This window comes from Mytilus californianus, unplaced genomic scaffold (assembly GCF_021869535.1).
Source record: "Mytilus californianus isolate M0D057914Y unplaced genomic scaffold, xbMytCali1.0.p SCAF_5, whole genome shotgun sequence".
Classification (NCBI taxonomy): domain Eukaryota; kingdom Metazoa; phylum Mollusca; class Bivalvia; order Mytilida; family Mytilidae; genus Mytilus; species Mytilus californianus.
Window position 1 is genome coordinate 22,462,505 of NW_026262701.1, and position 21,088 is coordinate 22,483,592.

At 33.3% G+C, this 21,088-nt stretch overlaps 1 protein-coding gene and 1 long non-coding RNA gene across 10 annotated transcripts in view; both read left to right on the forward strand.

Moving 5' to 3' along the window:
• Window positions 1-19,556, forward strand: part of LOC127700315 (probable aminopeptidase NPEPL1) — a 77,333-nt gene extending 57,777 nt beyond the window's left edge. For both annotated transcript variants that reach the window (XM_052203731.1, XM_052203730.1), the window contains exons 10-13: window positions 14,187-14,268; window positions 15,432-15,595; window positions 17,742-17,852; window positions 19,153-19,556. In XM_052203731.1, coding sequence (XP_052059691.1) covers window positions 14,187-14,268; window positions 15,432-15,595; window positions 17,742-17,852; window positions 19,153-19,311 — 516 coding nt within the window. In that variant the 3' untranslated portion in view covers window positions 19,312-19,556. The remainder of the gene's footprint in view (window positions 1-14,186; window positions 14,269-15,431; window positions 15,596-17,741; window positions 17,853-19,152) is intronic.
• LOC127700320 (uncharacterized) lies at window positions 15,602-17,730 on the forward strand. Of its 8 annotated transcripts, none has more exons than XR_007981546.1 (5): window positions 15,602-15,842; window positions 16,055-16,160; window positions 16,214-16,266; window positions 16,320-16,531; window positions 16,585-17,730. It is a non-coding gene; the product is annotated as an uncharacterized LOC127700320 (long non-coding RNA). The 8 variants fall into 8 exon arrangements; XR_007981548.1 differs by lacking the exon at window positions 15,602-15,842 and adding an exon at window positions 15,862-15,895; XR_007981545.1 differs by lacking the exon at window positions 15,602-15,842 and adding an exon at window positions 15,974-16,001 and having other exon boundaries at window positions 16,585-17,720.
• Window positions 19,557-21,088: the final 1,532 nt, after the last annotated feature.

A 21,088-nucleotide genomic window follows, 5' to 3' on the forward strand; every position in this document is an offset into this window, starting at 1 on the left:
CAAGGCTTACACTTTTAGCTAATCTTAGTCATTCCCCCACCCCTGTTCTGTCAGAGCATATATTTCCATCAGCAGGGCTGATAGAAAAAATAGTTAGTTACCTAACAAAGTTGAGAAATCGCCTCGTCCCACAAAATAATATTCTTAATATAAGAACAAATTCGTTGCACCCTGTATCGACCCTCATGAAATGATTAAAAGCATCAGTAAATTCTAATCATCACCCCTTTGTTGAATGTGTTTTTTACGGTTCTCAAATACTGTTGTTTGAGTAATCATTTTTCTTTAGATATTAATTAATTACTTGATTAGAGTATTGCCAGTTTACAAAATTAGTTCATGTAATAAATGAGATATTGATTATGGTATAAAATTTCCTATTATCTAGTCCTAGGTAATCATGTTGAGGGTTTTAAGTTCATAAGACAACGCCCCACAATAAATAAAATGAGTATGAATTTGTGTTTCCATTTTGTAAATGTTTTACCGAGGGAGTACTCGAGTATCGCTCGATAAATCCAACGAGTAATCGATTAGTAAATCTTCACCAAGTTGACATCCCTAATTATTTTTAATCAAATAACATTTAGAGAATTTTGTAGTAATCTAAAAACTAATAATTGCAAATGCGGATCCAGGATTTTGAAAAAGGGGGGCCCCAAACTGGACAAAATGTGAAGTGGAACCAGTAAAAAATCTGGATTAACTTCTAAAACACACTGAACATTTTGTATATTTATATCCAATCATATGTGTACATGTACATGTAATTGTAATTTTTGACCTACCAATAATTATCATCATTTAATTGTTTACTAACCATTAATTTCTGTATTAGGCGATAACTATTTTGAAAAAAAATACATGTATTCTAACCCATAGATTTTGTTATGGTACCAACAGTTAAGGAATTAGGGGCCAAAAATAAGCATTTTTGTAACTTCCAGACATAACTTGTGTGTAAGTGTATGGATCTCTCTGACATTGTACCACAAGGTTCCATATCACAAAGGGAATGCTGGGATTGATTTTGGGGGTAATTGTCTCCAAATTTTTGGAATTAGGGGCCAAAAAAAGGGGCAAAAATAAGCATTTTTCTAGTTTCATGACAATAACTTGTGTGTAAGTGTATGGATCTTTATGAAATTGTACTACAAGGTTCCATATCACAAAGGGAAAGCTGGAATTGAGTTTGGGGGTACTGGCCCTAAACGTTTAGGAATAAGGAGCCAAAAAGGGGCAAAAAATAAGCATTTTTCTAGTTTCCAGACAATAACTTGTGTGTAAGTGTATGGATCTTTATGAAATTGTACTGCAAGGTACCATACCACAAAGGGGAGGCTGGGATTGATTTCGGGGGTAATTGACTCAAAAGTTTAGGAATTAGGGACCAAAAAGGGGCAAAAAAACAAGCATTTTTATACGACCGCAAAAAATTTTTGCGGTCGTATATTGGTATGACGTTGGCGTCGTCGTCGTCGTCGTCTGGCGTCGTCCGGCGTCGTCCGAAGACACATTGGTTTTCGCACTCTAACTTTAGTTTAAGTAAATGGATCTCTATGAAATTTTACCATAAGGTTCAATACCACAAAAGGAAGGTGGGGATTGATTTTGGGGGTTATGGTACCAACAGTTAAGGAATTAGGGGCCAAAAAGGGGCCAAAAATAAGCATTTTTGTAACTTCCAGACATAACTTGTGTGTTAGTGTATGAATCTCTCTGACATTGTACCACAAGGTTCCATATCACACAGGGAATGCTGGGATTGATTTTGGGGGTAATTGCCTCAAAATATTAGGAATTAGGGGCCAAAAAAGGGGCAAAAAACAAGCATTTTTCTAGTTTCATGACAATAACTTGTGTGTAAGTGTATGGATCTTTCTGAAATTGTACTACAAGGTTCCATATCACAAAGGGAAAGCTGGAATTGAGTTTGGGGGTAATTGCCCTAAACGTTTAGGAAAAAGGGGCCAAAAAGGGTGCAAAAATAAGCATTTTTCTAGTTTCCAGACAATAACTTGTGTTCAAGTGTATGGATCTCTCTGAAATTGTACTGCAAGGTACCATACCACAAAGGGAAGGCTGGGATTGATTTTGGGGGTAATTGCCTAATCTAACCGTGTATTTAGATTCTTAATTTTTGGTCCCGTTTTCAAATTGGTCTACATTAAGGTCCAAAGGGTCCAAAATTAAATTTAGTTTGATTTTAACAAAAATTGAATTCTTGGGGTTCTTTGATATGCTGAATCTAAACATGAACTTAGTTTTTTTATTATGGGCCCAGTATTCAAGTTGGTCCAAATCAGGGTCCAAAATTAAACTTTGTTTGATTTCAACAAAAATTGAATATATTGGGTTCTTCGATATGCTGAATCTAACCATGTATTTAGATTTTTGATATTTGGGCCCGTTTATCAAATTGGTCCACATTGAGGTTTAAAGGGTCCAAAATTGAACTTTATTTGATTTCATCAAAAATTGAATTCTTGGGGTTCTTTGATATGCTGAATCTAACCATGTATTTAGATTTTGGATATTGGAATACCACAAAGGAATGGTAAGAATTGTCTTTGGGAGTTATGGCTCAAACCGTTAAGGAATAAGGTGTAAAAAAGGGGGGGAAAAGGGTTTCCAGGTTAATGGACAATTACCTAAGTACACAACATAATTTTAAAGGCAGTGTAAGGTTGGTAATTGAAACTCATTTGAATATCTCACCTAAACTGCTTTTAAGTTATGTATATTGGAAATTTGCCAAAAACTTTATTATTAATAAATTCCATTGGAAATTTGCCAAAAACTTTAGTTTAATGAACTTCATTGGAAATTTGCCAATATAAAATGTTGCTGATGAAGCGTTTTTGTTTATCTCACCTAAACTGCTTTTAAATTATGTATATTGGAAATTTGCCAAAAACTTTATTGTTAATAAATTCCATTGGAAATTTGCTAATAACTTTAGTTTAATAAACTTCATTGCATTTTTTCTAGTTTCCAGACAATAACTTGTATGTAAGTGTATGGATCTCTCTAAAATTGTACTGGGGGGGGGGGGGGGGGGGGGATTTTTTTTTTCCAATTTTTTGGGGTTCATATTTTTTTTCTTCAAAGTTTTTGTAATCTTCAATTGCACAATATTGCGCAATAGCAAGAAATCTTCAATTGCACAGTATTGTGCAATAGCAAGAAATCTTTAATTGCACAGTATTGCGCAACAACACAGTATTGCGCAATAGCACAGTATTGCTCAATAGCACAGTATTGCACAATAGCACAGTATTGCGCAATAGCAAGAAATCTTCAATTACACAGTATTGCGCAATAGCAAGAAATCTTCAATTGCACAGTATTGCGCAATAGGAAGAAATCTTCAATTGCACCAGTTTGTGCAATAGCAAGAAATCTTCAATTGCACAGTATTGCGCAATAGGAAGAAATCTTCAATTGCACCAGTTTGTGCAATAGCAAGAAATCTTCAATTGAAAATAAATACAAATCTTTTAACCAATTTCAATGGGATTAATTTAAAGTCTTTAATTTTTGGGGGTTCTTACCTTGTATTACTTTTTTGGATATTGGGCCCCATTTTTAGATTGGTCTACATTGAGGTCAAAAGGGTCCCAAATTAAACTTTGTTTGATTTCATCAAAAACTGAATGATTGCAGCTGTATGATATGCTGAATCTTATTGTGCATTTAGATTTTTTATTTTGGGCCCTGTTTTCAAATTAGTCCATATTAAGGTTTGAAGGGTCCAAAATTAAACTTTTGATTGATTTCAACTAAAATTAAATTTTTGGTGTTTTATTATATGCTGAATCTAACCATGTTGTTAGATTTTGGATATCAGACCATTCTAGGTAAAATGAATGTCCCATTTCAAATTTTTAAGCTCTTTGACCACATTTATTTTGTGTCAGAAACCTATATTATGTCAAAAATTTGATCACAATCCAAATTCAGACAGTATCAAGCTTGAATATTGTGTCCAAACTTGCCCCAACTGTTCAAGGTTCGACCTCTGCGGTCGTATCAGGCTGCGCTCTGCGAAGCATTTTATTGGAAAATATTAAAGTGATTTGTAAAAATTTGTTAAATTAGGATATAAACTTACTGTGCACAATTTTTGTTTGTTCAAGGGAAATTATAAGAGGGTAGGAATGCCCTTTACCGTCAGGCGTCAAACGGTCAGAAACCTATAATATGTCAAATATTTAATACAATCCAAATTCAGACCTGTATCAAGCTTGAATATTGTGTCCATTTTTGCCCCAACTGTTCAGGGTTGGACCTCTGCGGGCGTATCCAGCTGTGCTCAGCGAAGCAGTTTATTCTAGTTTAAGGACAATAACTTGTGTGTAAGTGTATGGATCTTTATGAAATTGTACTACAAGGTTCCATATCACAAAGGGAAAGCTGGGTTTGAGTTTGAAGGTAATTGCCCCAAACGTGTAGGAATTTGGGGCAAAAAACAAGCAAGTCTTAACATAAATAGAGTAGTAAGAACACGCCTTCAACGTGTAAAATGATAGTGTCCCTCTATATTCACTTACTGCTGCCAAAATATGCTATGTGCAGTACGACTGTATGCATATACTCAGTTGATGTGGTGAACTTAAGCAAGGTTCTGTAAACCCTTGAAAGCATAAAGGAATTTCCCAGTACATTTTCATATAAATTCCATAGGAAAAACGGTACCTTTTGATGTAAACATCGATGAAACGACAGATGCAAACTATGTAAACATTTTTCATTACTTTCGAGGGATTACAGGAAGTTTATTTATGTTAATTTGGTCCCGCCCATAATGACGACTTTTGGATGCATCTAGTGACCATAGCGCTATTTTGAGACAATGATAATATCACACGTTATCATTTACAAGCCAAATTTTTTAGAAAGTACAACTAAATACTGTAATTTATGGATATAATTACGTTTTATTGTTGAAATCGACCAATTGTGGCACTTTATTGATATTTTATCAGTCCACCCTAGTTTGCACTGATGTGGACGATTTTGACCTGAAATAATCATTAAAATAACAACAACAAAATCATCTTTCACTATGATTTATCAGGGATCACTATGACCTATTTAAGCGTGGCGGTACGCTAAAATTCCCAGCGCCACGCTCATTTTATTGTCCGCCACACTTGCAAATTCAATAAATTGAGGTTAAATCCGGATATTTCTAATCCAATTATCATATATGTCCCCAATTATCATGTCAGTGGCAATTAAAAAATCTAATTAGTGTTTAATGGTGTGAACACCGCCTCAAGGGACGTACATTGACAGCTTTGTTCACATTGTCTCATGTGTTTGAAGAAGGTAACATCCAATGAAGAATCATGACCCAGTTTCGTCAAATTGAAAAGTATAATTGTTTCCAAACTATTCTTTAAATACAAATGCTTGACTGTACCTTAAATGGAATGCAAATATATCCAAACTAAATTAATAAAAGCAGTATAATCCAGAAATCAAATTAGTTCCCTGACCACATGTTTTCTTTTGTTGACATGAACCATGTCACATGTGCACTTTTGGCACGAAAATACTGGGAAACACCTAAATAACAGACAACACTGTCTGATTATTGTAGACATTTAAATAAATCTACATCATTTTAATTGAAAAAAAAGGGGGGGGGGCTAATTTGTAATATTGTCATTATATATAACAAATATGATCAGATATGCTTGATAGACTTGTTGGTTAAAAATGACTTTGAAATTCTGTAAGACTAGTTATGTTTTTTATCATTAATTCATTTATCATTTATCTTATAATGTAGTTTTCCAAAAGACAATTAAAATCAAATCAAAATTTGTCATGAAAGAAAGCTCTTTAAAATAATAAAATTGTATAATGAATACTTTATCACTTGAAAAGCAGTATGTGGATCCCTCACTTATTCCTGAAATCTGGGAAGCAATATAAGGGTTTTACTTCTGTAATAGGTTTTTTAAAGTGTGGTGACCCAAAATGTATGTGACACCCTATTTCCATATTAGCTATATATGAAAACAACTTGTAAGGCATAAAATAAACAAATAAGGAACGATTCGACAACGCAACACACCATCTCTGATTTGATGAACTTTCTCCACCACCCTTGATTTTCATTCTGTGGTGAACCCTGATTTATAATATCCACGTACCAAACACATTTATTTCATATAATTCAAGTTTCTCAACACAAATCCTTATTTTGAAGGAGGAGATTAAAGTTGTGGTTTGGTACGCCTATTTGGGATTCTTACGTTGACCAAGTGATAAAATGCATAGTAAATTTAGATGTAGATAATGTGTATTGCAACGATATAAACTGTTTTTTAAATTAGAACTATCATAAACTTATACTTAAAAGTATCACATGATGTAATTTTATTTGATGATACTTACAAAATGGTGAGTTTATCTTGAAGTGACAAAACTACAACTTAAAATGGTGGACTAAAAACGACAAGCGAGATGCATCACTGTAAATATCGTAAAATCTCAGCATACGCAGCTTATTTCTATTAAATCTATGCAAACAGTCCACGAGATTCCAATCCTTCTCACTTTACAAATCCTTGGTTTAACATAGTTAGTTTAATATACCTTAATTTTTTTTCATACAGTAAGAGATAATACTGTTGGAAACTGGTATATGTTGTTCTATGACATATACCAGTTTCCTACAAATATTCAAAATTGTGAAGTATTTGCTGAAAATTATCTGAAATTTCAATTTATGCTTTCATTTTAATTATGTGCTTATTAAATATTTAACTATTAATCAAATATCAAATATCAATATAAAGTAATGCCCTCTTATTGTTTCATTCACACTATTTTTATGCCCCTGTCACAGCGGAGGGGGAATTAATTGTTACCCTTGTCTGTCTGTCTGTATGTCCATCCATACGTCTGCCCATCCGTCCATCCGTATATACGTCCCAAAATTGGTTTCCTTTCTCTAACTTTAGTTTACCTCAACCAAATGTTATGAAACTAATACACAACATGCACAATGATTATTACTGCTAAACACAGATTAAGTTTGAATTTGGGTGGCGTCACTTTTACTGTTCTAGAGTTATGATTGATTGATTGGTGTTTAACGCCACTTTCAACACTTTTGTGCTATTTCATGGCAGTCAGTTTTTATACAACCGCAAAAATTTGCGGTCGTATATTGGTATGACGTTAGCGTCATTGTCGTCGTCAGAAGACACATTAGTTTTCGCACTTAAACTTTAGTTTAAGTGAATGGATCTCTATGAAATTTTACCATAAGGTTCAATACCACAAAAGGAAGGTGGGGATTGATTTTGGGGTTATGGTTCCAACAGTTAAGGAATGAGGGGCCAAAAAGGGGCCAAAAATAAGCATTTTTATAACTTCCAGACATAACTTGTGTGTTAGTGTATGGATCTCTCTGACATTGTACAGCAAGGTTCCATATCACAAAGGGAATGCTGGGATTGATTTGGGGGTAATTGTCTCCAAATTTTACGAATTAGGGGCCAAAAAGGGGCAAAAAATAAGCATTTTTCTAGTTTCATGACAATAACTTGTGTGTAAGAGTATGGATCTCTCTGAGATTGTACCACAAGGTTCCATATCACAAAGGGAATGCTGGGATTGATTTTGGGGGTAATTGCCTCCAAATTTTAGGAATTAGGGGCAAAAAAGGGGCAAAAAACAACCATTTTTCTAGTTTCATGACAATAACTTGTGTGTAAGTGTATGGATCTTTATGAAATTGTACTACAAGGTTCCATATCACAAAGGTAAAGCTGGAATTGAGTTTGGGGGTAATTGCCCAAAATGTTTAGGAATAAGGGGCCAAAAAGGGGCCAAAAATAAGCTTTTTATAGTTTCCAGACAATAACTTGTGTTCAAGTGTATGGATCTCTCTGAAATTGTACTGCAAGGTACCATAGCACAAAGGGAAGGCTGGGATCGAGTTTGGGGTGATGAATCATAAGGGGTTCAAAAAATTGGGGGGGGGGGGGGATTTTTTTTTTCCTTTTTTTTCTTTAAATTTTCCATTTTAAATTGGTTATTTCTGATTTATAGACCGCCAAAAATTTTTTGGGATTGTATAATGGTATGATGTCGTCTTCGTCTGCGTTGTCGTCCGAAGACACATTGGTTTCCGGACAATAACTTTAGTTTAAGTGAATGGATCTCTATGAATTTTTTTAAGAATGTTCAATACCACAAAAGGAAGGTTGGGATTGATTTTGGGGATGATGGTCCCAACCGTTAAGAATTAGGGGCCCAAAAAGGGACCCAAAACGAGCATTTTTCTAGTTTCAGGATAATAACTTGTATATAAGTATTTCTATTGCTCTGAAATTGTACCACAATGTTTGATACCACAAGTAGAAGGTTGGGATTCAATTTAGGGGTTATGAGGGCCAATTTTGGGGGTAATTGCCTCCAAATTTTAGGAATTGGGGCCAAAAAGGGGCAAAAAACAACCATTTTTCTAGTTTCATGACAATAACTTGTGTGTAAGTGTATGGATCTTTATGAAATTGTACTACAAGGTTCCATATCACAAAGGTAAAGCTGGAATTGAGTTTGGGGGTAATTGCCCAAAATGTTTAGGAATAAGGGGCCAAAAAGGGGCCAAAAATAAGCTTTTTATAGTTTCCAGACAATAACTTGTGTTCAAGTGTATGGATCTCTCTGAAATTGTACTGCAAGGTACCATAGTACAAAGGAAAGGCTGGGATTGATTTCGGGGGTAATTCCCTCAAAATTTTAGGAATTAGGGGCCATAAAGGGGCAAAAAACAACCATTTTTCTAGTTTCATGACAATAACTTGTGTGTAAGTGTATGGATCTTTATGAAATTGTACTACAAGGTTCCATATCACAAAGGTAAAGCTGGAATTGAGTTTGGGGGTAATTGCCCAAAATGTTTAGGAATTAAGGGCCCAAAAGGGGCCAAAAACAAGCATTTTTCTAGTTTCCAGACAATAACTTGTGTGTAAGTGTATGGATCTCTCTGACATTGTACCACAAGGTTCCATATAACAAAGAGAAGGCTGGGATTGAGTTTGGAGTTAATTGTCCCAAACATGTAGGAATTAGGGGCCAAAAAAGGGCCAAAAACAAGCATTTTTCTAGTTTCCAGCCAATAACTTGTGTGTAAGTGTATGGATCTCTCTGAAATTGTACTACAAGGTTCCATACTACAAGGGAAAGGCTGGAATTGAGTTCTTGGATTATTGCTCCAAGGAGGGTTTCAAAAAGTTGGGGAGGGGGGGGTAATTTTTTTCCCAATTTTTTTAAGGGATTCATATTTTTTTTCAAAATTTTTAATATTTCGAATTTTTGAAAAGTTTCAAGAAGAAATCTTCAATTGCACAGTATTGGGCAATGGATTTATAAGATCTTTGACTACATTTAATTTGTGTCAGAAACCTATATTATGTCAAAAATTTGATCACAATCCAAATTCAGACAGTATCAAGCTTGAATATTGTGTCCAAATTTGCCCCAACTGTTCAGGGTTAGACCTCTGCGGTCATATCAGGATGCGCTCAGCGAAGCATTTTATTATTGGAGGAAGTAGGAGAGAACCACTGACCTTCGGTAGGAAAACTGACAATCCTAGTCAATCAAGAGTCGAGTCGAGTTGCGGAGGGTATAATGTTTTTGACCCGTCCGTCTGTCTGTCCATCCGTCTGTCCGTCCGTCAGTCCTGTTTCTTGTCATCGCAACTGCTCCCAAACCACACAACAGAATTTCACGAAACCTTTTTAGATAATAAGGACATACTATGTAGTTGTGCATATCGACAGGAAATTACGATTCAATTCTTTTTCTAGGAGTTACGCCCCTTTGAACTTATTTACTTTAATGTACTACTGCAACAGTTTGTCATCGCAACTCCTCTCAAACCACACAACAGATTTTCATGAAACCTTTTCAAATAATAAGGACATACTACGTAGATGTGTATATCGACAGGAAATTACGATTCAATTTTTTTTCCAGGAGTTACGCCCCTTTGAACTTATTTACCCAATATACTACTGCAACCTTTTGTCATCACAACTCCTCTCAAACCACACAACAGAATTTCATGAAACTGTGCAGATAATAAGGACATACTACGTAGATGTGCATATCGACAGGAAATTACGATTCAATTTTTTTTCCAGGAGTTACGCCCCTTTGAACTTATTTGCCCAATATACTACTGCAACCTTTTGTCATCACAACTCCTCTCAAACCACACAACAGAATTTCATGAAACTGTGTAGATAATAAGGACATACTATGTAGATGTGCATATTGACAGGAAATTACGATTCAATTTTTATACGACCGCAAAAAAATTTTTGTGGTCGTATATTGGTATGACGTTGGCGTCGTCGTCGTCCGGCGTCGTCGTCGTCGTCGTCGTCGTCGTCCGGCGTCGTCCGAAGACACATTGGTTTTCGCACTCTAACTTTAGTTTAAGTGAATGGATCTTTATGAAATTTTACCACAAGGTTCAATACCACAAAAGGAAGGTTGGGATTGATTTTGGGGGTTATGGTAATAACAGTAAAGGAATTAGGGGCCAAAAAGGGGCCAAAAATAAGCATTTTTGTAACTTCCAGACATAACTTGTGTGTTAGTGTATGGATCTCTCTGACATTGTACCACAAGGTTCCATATCACTAAAGGAATGCTGGGATTGATTTTGGGTGTAATTGCCTCCAAATTTTAGGAATTAGGGGCCAAAAAAGGGGCAAAAAACAAGCATTTTTCTAGTTTCATGACAATAACTTGTGTGTAAGTGTATGGATCTTTCTGAAATTGTACTACAAGGTTCCATATCACAAAGGGAAAGCTGGGTTTGCGTTTGGGGGTAATTGCCCTAAACGTTTAGAAATTTGGGGCCAAAAAGGGGCCAAAAAACACATTTTTTTCTAGTTTCCAGACAATAACTTGTGTTCAAGTGTATGGATCTCTCTGAAATTGTACTGCAAGGTACCATACCACAAAGGGAAGGCTGGGATTGAGTTTGGGGGTGATGAATCATAATGGGGGTTCAAAAAATTTTGGGGGGGGATTTATTTTTTTTTCCTTTTTTTTCTTTTTTTCCTTTTTTGTTTCTTTTAAAATTTTCCATTTTAAGTTGGTTATTTCTGATTTATATTTAAAATCAAATAATAATGATATGGTAGGAGATACACACCAAACAGGATGTGTAAATTATTATATAATAAGTATTGTGCAATAGCAAGAAATTTTCAATTGCACAGTATTGCACAATAGCAAGAAATCTTCAATTGCACAGTATTGCGCAATAGCAAGAAATCTTCAATTGCACAGTATTGCGCAATAGCAAGAAATATCCAATAGCACAATATTGCGCAATAGCAAGAAATTGTCAATTGTACAGTATTGCGCAATAGCAAGAAATATTTAATAGCACAGGATTGTGCAAAAGAAAATACTTCCTATAAATTGCTTATTTCTTGACCAATTTCAATGGGGTTTTATTCTTGATTTCATGGGGTTCTTTAATATGCTGAATATAACCGTGTATTTAGCTTTTGGATTTTGGGCCCCGTTTTTAAATTGGTCCACATTGAGGTCCAAAGGGTCCAAAATTAAACTTTGTTTGATTTCATCAAAAATTGAATTATTGGGGTTCTTTGATATGCCGAATCTAACTGTGTATTTAGATTCTTAAATTTTGGTTCCGTTTTCAAATTGGTCTACATTAAGGTCCAAAGGGTCCAAAATTAAAGTTAGTTTGATTTTAACAAAAATCGAATTCTTAGGGTTCTTTGATATGCTGAATCTAAACATGTATTTAGATTTTTGATTATGGGCCCAGTTTTCAAGTTGGTCCAAATCGGTGTCCAAAATTAAACTTTGTTTGATTTCAACAAAAATTGAATATATGGGGTTCTTTGATATGCTGAATCTAACCATGTATTTAGATTTTTGATTTTTGGGCCCCGTTATCAACTTTGTCCACATTGAGGTCAAAAGGGTCCAAAATTAAACTTTGTTTGATTTCATCAAAAATTGAATTATTGGGGTTCTTTGATATGCCGAAACAACCGTGTATTTAGATTCTTAATTTTTGGTTCCGTTTTCAAATTGGTCTACATTAAGGTCCAAAGGGTCCAAAATTAAACTTAGTTTGATTTTAACAAAAATTGAATTCTTAGGGTTCTTTGATATGCTGAATCTAAACATGTATTTAGATTTTTGATTATGGGCCCAGTTTTCAAGTTGGTCCAAATCGGGGTCCAAAATTAAACTTTGTTTGATTTCAACAAAAATTGAATATATGGGGTTCTTTGATATGCTGAATCTAACCATGTATTTAGATTTTTGATTTTTGGGCCCCGTTATCAACTTTGTCCACATTGAGGTCAAAAGGGTCCGAAATTAAACTTTTGTTTGATTTCATCAAAAATTGAATTCTTGGGGTTCTTTGATATGCTGAATCTAACCATGTATTTAGATTTTGGATATTGGACCATAATAGGTGAATGTCCAATTTAAAATTTTTAAGTTCTTAGACCACATTCAATCTGTGTTAGAAACCTATGCTGTGTCAAATATTTAATCACAATCCAAATCCAAAGCTGTATCAAGCTTGAATGTTGTGTCCATACTTCCCCCAACTGTTCAGGGTTCGACCTCTGCGGTCGTATCAAGCTGCGCCCTGCGGAGCATTTTATTTTTTCTTACACTTATTTTATTTCTCTAATGACAATGTGGGGACGTGGGGTATATGAGCATGCTCACTAAGGTTCTTTCATTTATGAATGAATTTTATAAACCCAAACTAAGAATATAGATAATGTGCTCCTATACATAGGAGGAAGATCAAGAGAAAGAATAATTTTCTGTTGTTTACATTCTGTGCAGTCCCAGGTAGACCACATATAAATCGGGACATAAAATTGTTAGTCAAGCTTGACTGGCTTCAACCTTTCTGGGGTACAAGTAATGAGGTAATTAAGGTATTGTTATTACCTTTCAATCAAAAGAGTGTCAAAATTATGTTTTGATAGCTGTAAATCATTCAATTGAATGCAAATTATCAAACTTCCTGTCCAGGAAGAATTTCAAATTTGCCGTTTTTTCAGAAGAAAACTTAGCATTTTAGACATTGGAAGTCCCATAGCAGTAGAATAGGGTGAAAACGGGTCATTTGATGAAATCCTGGGTTATTTCATGACTCGACCGGGTTTGAAAAGTCTGGCTAAATACGGGTCAGTTGACAGGTATGCCTTGACCTCATTGTCATGAATCAGTGATAATGTTAAGTTTATGTAATACTTGTAGTAAAACCTTTTATCATTAAGACTTTCAACATAAAATCAATCATGGTCAGCAAAGCAGTGGAGACATTTCAGCGTGTGCACCCTTGTTAGTTTAGATATAGAAACAACTATTTTCCTAGTGTTCCCCCTTTATGTGCTGCTAAGTCGACTTTTATATCCTTCCTACTAACAATACTTTGAAGGATGGTGTTTTCTGGAAATAAAGCTGGGGTGATTAGTTTTAATGTTTAACATGGCAAAAGGTTGATAAATGATCGAAATCTATTTTACATTAGACATTTTAATATTTGTTATTAAATAAGAATGCATATACTTCTAATTATTATAGGACCCCTCTACTACTTTGCATTAACAGAAACAATTGAGGTCAATGAAACAGTGTTGCACATTATACTAGTGGAAAATATTATGCATATCAAAGGCTTAGAAGTCCAATTTTTATTATCAATAAGATGATTAACTCTGTGTGTAATGTTGTACAGTTTTCTTAAACTAAGCAGTATGAAGTTTCATTTTACGTACTGGTCATACAAAACAAATTTATATATAGATCAATAACAAGTGGTTCTATTTTTATTTCATAGATAAAGGAAGTGTCAATACACAACAAACTCAACAATATTTGCTTATGATATTTATTGAAAGAAGTTAGAAAATGATATATCATCAAGCATATATATTTTATTGGAATTCAATAGTGTATATGTGGATAACAGCTCTTCATCTTTCTTTACTTCCTATCTGGTTTGACTCCGTTATTGCTGAAATGTGATTTAAGCGTACTCCATTTAATTGCATATTTTTTTCTGAACTAGTAGGCTGTGCGAACTACCAAATCCCCCTGTAATACTTTAATTGTAATTATAGGTAGCATATGCAAGGAAAGATTTAAAGGCAGATATCATTGTAGATATGGCGACATTAACTGGTGCTCAGGGAATTGCTACTGGTAAGTTCTTTAAATTTTGATGTCAGATTGTACAGCATTAATATTTTCTTAACACTGTCAGAATGATGTAAATGATGAGCAGTGAGTCTGTTGTCAGAAGCATGGAATGCCACCGTAAAATAAGGATATATTTGATAGGGACAGAAATTTAGCATTGCAACAGGCCACCTACAAACCCCTCAAAGATTTGTCTCAACGTGCAGAGAGCATGGCAATCTTTCTACACGAGGCATGGGATTTAACGTCCCATTTCTGACTGGACATGGCAGCAAATTTATACATCCTGCACAGCCAAACGGATGCTTCTCAGGAAGAAAACCGAGGGATGACCATATTTTTATACCCCAGACAACCCTTGTGCCAGAGTTTTTTAATTTGTTGATTTACAGATTTTTTATGTGAAAAAAAGGGGTCGGTCAGGAAAAAACAACTTATTGTAATAGGCTTTTAACATAGGTTTGGTACTGCAATATTATTTGCACAAACAATATTTCAATATAAAAAAGAAGATGTGGTATGATTGCCAATGAGACAACTCTCCACAAGAGACCAATTGACACAGAAATTAACAACTATAGGTCACCGTACGGCCTTCAACAATGAGGAAAGCCCATACCGCACAGTCAGCTATAAAAGGCCCCGAAATGACAATGTAACACAATTCAAACGTGAAAACTAATGGCCTAATTTATGTACAAAAAATGAATGAAAAACAAATATGTAACACATAAACAAATATGTAACACATAAACAAACCAAAAACAAATATGTAACACATAAACAAACGACAAGTTAGTTTGATTGGTTATTTTTAGGAGCAAGAACATTACAGATTATTTTAGAACATAATGTGTAATCAGTTAACATGCAAAAATAATGCATTTAATTTCAGGAAAATGCTACTAAGCAGATATTTTTATTCATATTTCAGGGATACTGTATTTGTTAGGGTCAGTGGGAACAAAAAAAACATGAAATTAATTTTTTTCTGAAAATCGAAAAAATAGAGTGGACAGATCTTAAAAGCCACAAATTAAGAAAAACTTGCCTTGGGGTTGTATGTATATGTAATAAAATTTTATTTGTTAAGTGAATATAAAGAATTGAAGAAGAAAAAACTAATTAATTGGTAACTATAGAACATCCATATATCTTCATTGTAGGCAAATATCATGCTAGTATACTAACAAACAACGAAGATTTAGAATTAGCCTGTATTAGTGCTGGAAGAATTTCTGGTGACCTTGTCCATCCAGTGCCATATTCACCAGAACTTCATTATAGTGAATTTACCAGTTCTGTTGCTGACATGAAAAACTCTGTAGCGGTGAGAATATTTTTTTCTTATATCTTTTGACATAATATGTTCATATTATTGGCAGATAGCACCTCATGATTGAAGGGAAGTATGGCTTTAGAAGAATTTTTTCAGAAGTTTCTCGATGTCCAAACCATTAAATATAAAATGTGTGCCAAAGAAAGCAGCACAGTACCTAGTTCAGATAATAATCCTTACTCAAGGTAATCTGATTGTTCCATAGCGATTAACTAACAGATAATAATCCTTACTCAAGGTAATCTGATTGCTCCATAGCGATTAACTAACAGATAATAATCCTTACTCAAGGTAATCTGATTGTTCCATAGCGATTAACTAACAGATAATAATCCTTTCTCAAGGTAATCTGATTGTTCCATATCCATTAACTAACAGATAATAATCCTTACTCAAGGTAATCTGATTGTTCCATATCCATTAACTAACAGATAATAATCCTTTCTCAAGGTAATCTGATTGTTCCATAGCCATTAACTAACAGATAATAATCCTTACTCAAGGTAATCTGATTGTTCCATAGCCATTAACTAACAGATAATAATCCTTACTCAAGGTAATCTGATTGTTCAATAGCGATTAACTAACAGATAATAATCCTTTCTCAAGGTAATCTGATTGTTCCATATCCATTAACTAACAGATAATAATCCTTACTCAAGGTAATCTGATTGTTCCATATCCATTAACTAACAGATAATAAACCTTTCTCAAGGTAATCTGATTGTTCCATAGCCATTAACTAACAGATAATAATCCTTACTCAAGGTAATCTGATTGTTCCATATCCATTAACTAACAGATAATAATCCTTTCTCAAGGTAATCTGATTGTTCCATATCCATTAACTAACAGAAAATAATCCTTTCTCAAGGTAATCTGATTGTTCCATAGCCATTAACTAACAGATAATAATCCTTACTCAAGGTAATTTGATTGTTCCATAGCCATGAACTAACAGATAATAATCCTTACTCAAGGTAATCTGATTGTTCCATAGCCATTAACTAACAGATAATAATCCTTACTCAAGGTAATCTGATTGTTCCATAGCCATTTACTAACAGATAATAATCCTTACTCAAGGTAATCTGATTGTTCCATAGCCATTTACTAACAGATAATAATCCTTACTCAAGGTAATCTGATTGTTCCATAGCCATTAACTAACAGATAATAATCCTTACTCAAGGTAATCTGATTTTTCCATAGCCATTAACTAACAGATAATAATAAATAATCCTTACTCAAGGTAATCTGATTGTTCCATATCCATTAACTAACAGAAAATAATCCTTACTCAAGGTAATCTGATTGTTCCATAGAGATTAACTAACAGAAAATAATCCTTACTCAAGGTAATCTGATTGTTCCATATCTATTGTTCCATATCCATTAACTAACAGAAAATAATCCTTTCTCAAGGTAATCTGATTGTTCCATATCCATTAACTAACAGAAAATAATCCTTTCTCAAGGTAATCTGATTGTTCCATAGCCATTTACTAACAGAAAATAATCCTTTCTCAAGGTAAACTGATTGTTCCATATCCATTAACTAACAGATAATAATAAATAATCCTTACTCAAGGTAATCTGATTGTTTCATATCCATTAACTAACAGATAATAATCCTTACTCAAGGTAATCTGATTGTTCCATAGCCATTAACTAACAGAAAATAATCCTTACTCAAGGTAACCCGATTGTTCCATAGCCATTAACTAAGCTGTTTTAGAAAATTTTGTTTATTCTTGATCATTTCTATGGAATAGACTACCATACTAAATGTGTAAAGTGCAAAACACTTTTACTTTTAAATAAAGTAGTTGACATAGTCATGACAATTTCATATATGCTTGTAACTGTTTGTGAAATGTATTATTTTGATTTGTTTATTATATTTTTTATTTTTGTTACTACATGCACCTCTTTAACTGTATATCTTTTATAAAGATATATTAAACTATATGATTGTAAATTAACTATGTTTGAATATCTGTTTTAGATTTTATTGTATGTGAGGAACTCAGGAAAGATTAGTTTGTCGTAATTAATTGTACTGTGTTTCTTTCTTTAAGAATAAAGAATTTATTATTATTATTAATATTATTGTCATACAATTTTTGTATTACAGGACAGAGGCAATGCCCAAGTATCTTGTGCTGGACTATTTATTGGTTCCCATTTAGGTTTTACTTATCCAGGAATGTGGTTACATATAGATATGGCTGCACCTGTGCATAACGTAAGCTATTTACCAATCTTATTTTTGGTCATTGATTTTCTTTACTGATCAGAAAGTAAGTTAATCATTAGTGCTTAGAATTTTTTGATTTCAAGCTGTAAAGGTAATAGATCAATGTGAATATATATATGTGTTTTGGGTATTAAGTTGTTGATTGTAGTGAACCACCATAATATATACATGAGGAATAATCATATTTATTCATCCAGTCAAACACTTGGCTGCTAGCTGTTAAGTTTTTGGGTGATTTATTTGATTTGGGGGGAATCTGTTGTTTTATATAAGTTAAGAAGACATACTGATCCTACATTCCAGGAGGGCAGCAATCCAATGACCTTATAGGATTTAATTCCTCTTCACTTTTTTGATAATTGGCATGTTGATGTAGCTTATAAACTATGAGCTGTATAGAACTATGATCATTTTATTTGAGATCCTATGGCCATAACATAGAAATTAAAGTCAAAGTCAAATTTCTAGGTTTTTTTCTAAATTTTGAATATTGCTTGTGTTCACATCTTCTCTGAAAGTATATGGTATAAAAGAACTTGTGCAAAATGTTTATGTTTTTGAGATGTAGATTTGGCACAAAAGGTCCAAAGCAATCCCATAACTTTAAATAAGAGTTATTGTCCCTATTATTTGTAAATTTTTGGTTACTGAATTAAAGCATCAATCCAGGACATGATAAAGCCATTGGCAATATTACATACTGATGGGAGGCATCTGACCTTGACAAAGGTCAATTTGAGGTGACCTTGTGTCAAATGGAAGCACTCGTGTTTTGCACTTATTTCTAAGAAAATTGCCTTGCAACTATATATTTTTGGAATCAATGTTATATAAGATAGCTATCAAATGACACCACTAGTAACTTTCAGTTAACTATCTTATTGTCTCCCTTATTTCTGAGAAAAGTACCTAGAGATGATGAATGTTTTGAATCAGTATATAGTCCACTATCATATGACAAAAAAAAATCAAACTAGTTTCATATTTTTAGAATCCTTGTAACATAAACTATCTTTCATACTGGAAGTGGCTTTTTTAACCCATAGTTACTATTTCACCTCCTCCTCACTTTATCACTAAATTTTAACTGACAATAATTTGTGCATTCAGTTTTAATTTCTCCATATCTTTTTAAAAGTAATTAAAAACAGACTGGCCAACAAAAAGTAATTTCAAGGTGGAAAGACCTCAATTTATCTTTTAATTATATTTTTATTTTGATGCAACATAGACAAAATGCATCTCTGTGTAACCTGAGTTTAATATATATCTGTTGTTTTATATGTAGGGAGAAAGAGCCACAGGATATGGTGTTGCATTACTCACTACCTTATTTGGCAGTCAATCCCAGAATCCTTTGCTGCAGTTTATAGCCCCATCTATAGCAATTCAGGAAGTGATGGATGTTGATTGTGAAGAAAGTGATTCCAAAAAACAGAAATCTTAATGGAATAGTTTTTGACCAAAAAAACCAGTCAGTTTATTTAACAGACACATTATATGTTTGAATATGCACGTTGAACAATTTATTACTCAGAGAAATATAGAAGTGTAGAAAACAAGTAGATAGAAAATACCAAAAAAATATTCTGTTTAATTTTAAAGGAAATTTGTACAAGCTAAATCATCAGTATAGTTTTTGTCTTTGACTAATAATTTATATATAAAAGTGTTTTTATTTTTCCTTGTAAAGTTGTATATTTTTTCTCAATAGAAGAAAGCATCACTTAGAATTTCATCTGTATTGTCCATACAAAACAGACTTGACTTTGGTGACAAATATGCATTTTTGACTGAAAGATTGCTCAAGTTAATATTAGAAGAAATGCCAGAGGAAAACTCAATATGTGTTGCAAACAATTCAAACAACTGAAAACCTAATATTACACAACACACACAATCACAAAGTGGCTTTTCATGCACCCTGCATGTTTTTCTATAAAAATTAAATGACAAAACAAGATTGCTTCCTCATGAGTTGTACCATCTGATATCCACTATGGATTAAACCATTGTCACACTTTGATTATTAGCCAAAGTTTAAAGTTGAAACCTTTTAGGAGAACAGCTAGACAAAATTATATAGATTGACCATAGTTAAAAAACCACAGAAAATTCCTATGTTAAAGGTAAATTTGAGATTTATTTTGCCCTGGAAATTAACCCAAAAAATAAAGAATCACAAATATTCAGACATCCGAATAGAATCTTACATGAAATGAAAAACAAATAAGTAGAAAATACATGTCATGTAACTCATCGCAAGTACCTATAATGGTTTACTTTTACAAATTGTGACTTGGATGGAGAGTTGTCTCATTGGCACTCATACCACATCTTCTTATATCTATATAAGATGATAAGCCACACAAACTTTAAATTGTAAATCATTCCTGTATTTATGATGTCTGTTCATTTTACTTTAACCAGTTTGGTTTTAATGATACAAAACCACAAACAAGTTCATTAATGATATGGTATTGTTTTGTAGCAATTTATTTCTTGATTTAATATAAGTTATTGTGTGATTGTTTCTAAAGGCTACATTTGCAATTAAGTATTGATTAGTATTGATAAAAACTCAGGCTATCTGGGCTTGAAATCATAAAACTTTGCTCAGTACTGGGAGTACAAAAATCGTACTGACAACATTAAATCCAGCATTCTGATTGGTTGATATTGGAGTATGAGTACAAAAAACGTACTCAAAAGTTTAATGACTTCAAGGCCGGAACCATGTGTTGTTTGTCATTGTTTATTTTTGAATGAATCAGGTGTTGGTGGTAAGTTTGGTCTATTGTTCTGTCCATATTTTATGTGATTTCTGTTTTCTATTTTATGTATTATCATGTTGCCTTATCAATCTTTTGATGTAAATTAATTTGATAATTTTCAATTATTTTGAACCCTTTAACCACATGAGTATACTTGTTTGTATGTTTAAAAAGATACTATTATGCAGTCACAGTTAAACAATATTGTATCAGCGCTTCACAATCCCTGAAATGAGAACTAATTGAAACTTTGAAAAATTATCTTGTCTTTTCTTTAAAACATTTTAATAATATGAAGTTGGTATCTGAAAAAAATTGGAATATGGGTACATTTTATAGATAGTTAACAGCAGCATTGTTATTCAGATATAAGGTGCTATAGTATCATTAAGAAGTATGTCACCTTACAACTCACCAAATAGCATGCTGAATATAGAATATCACATTATT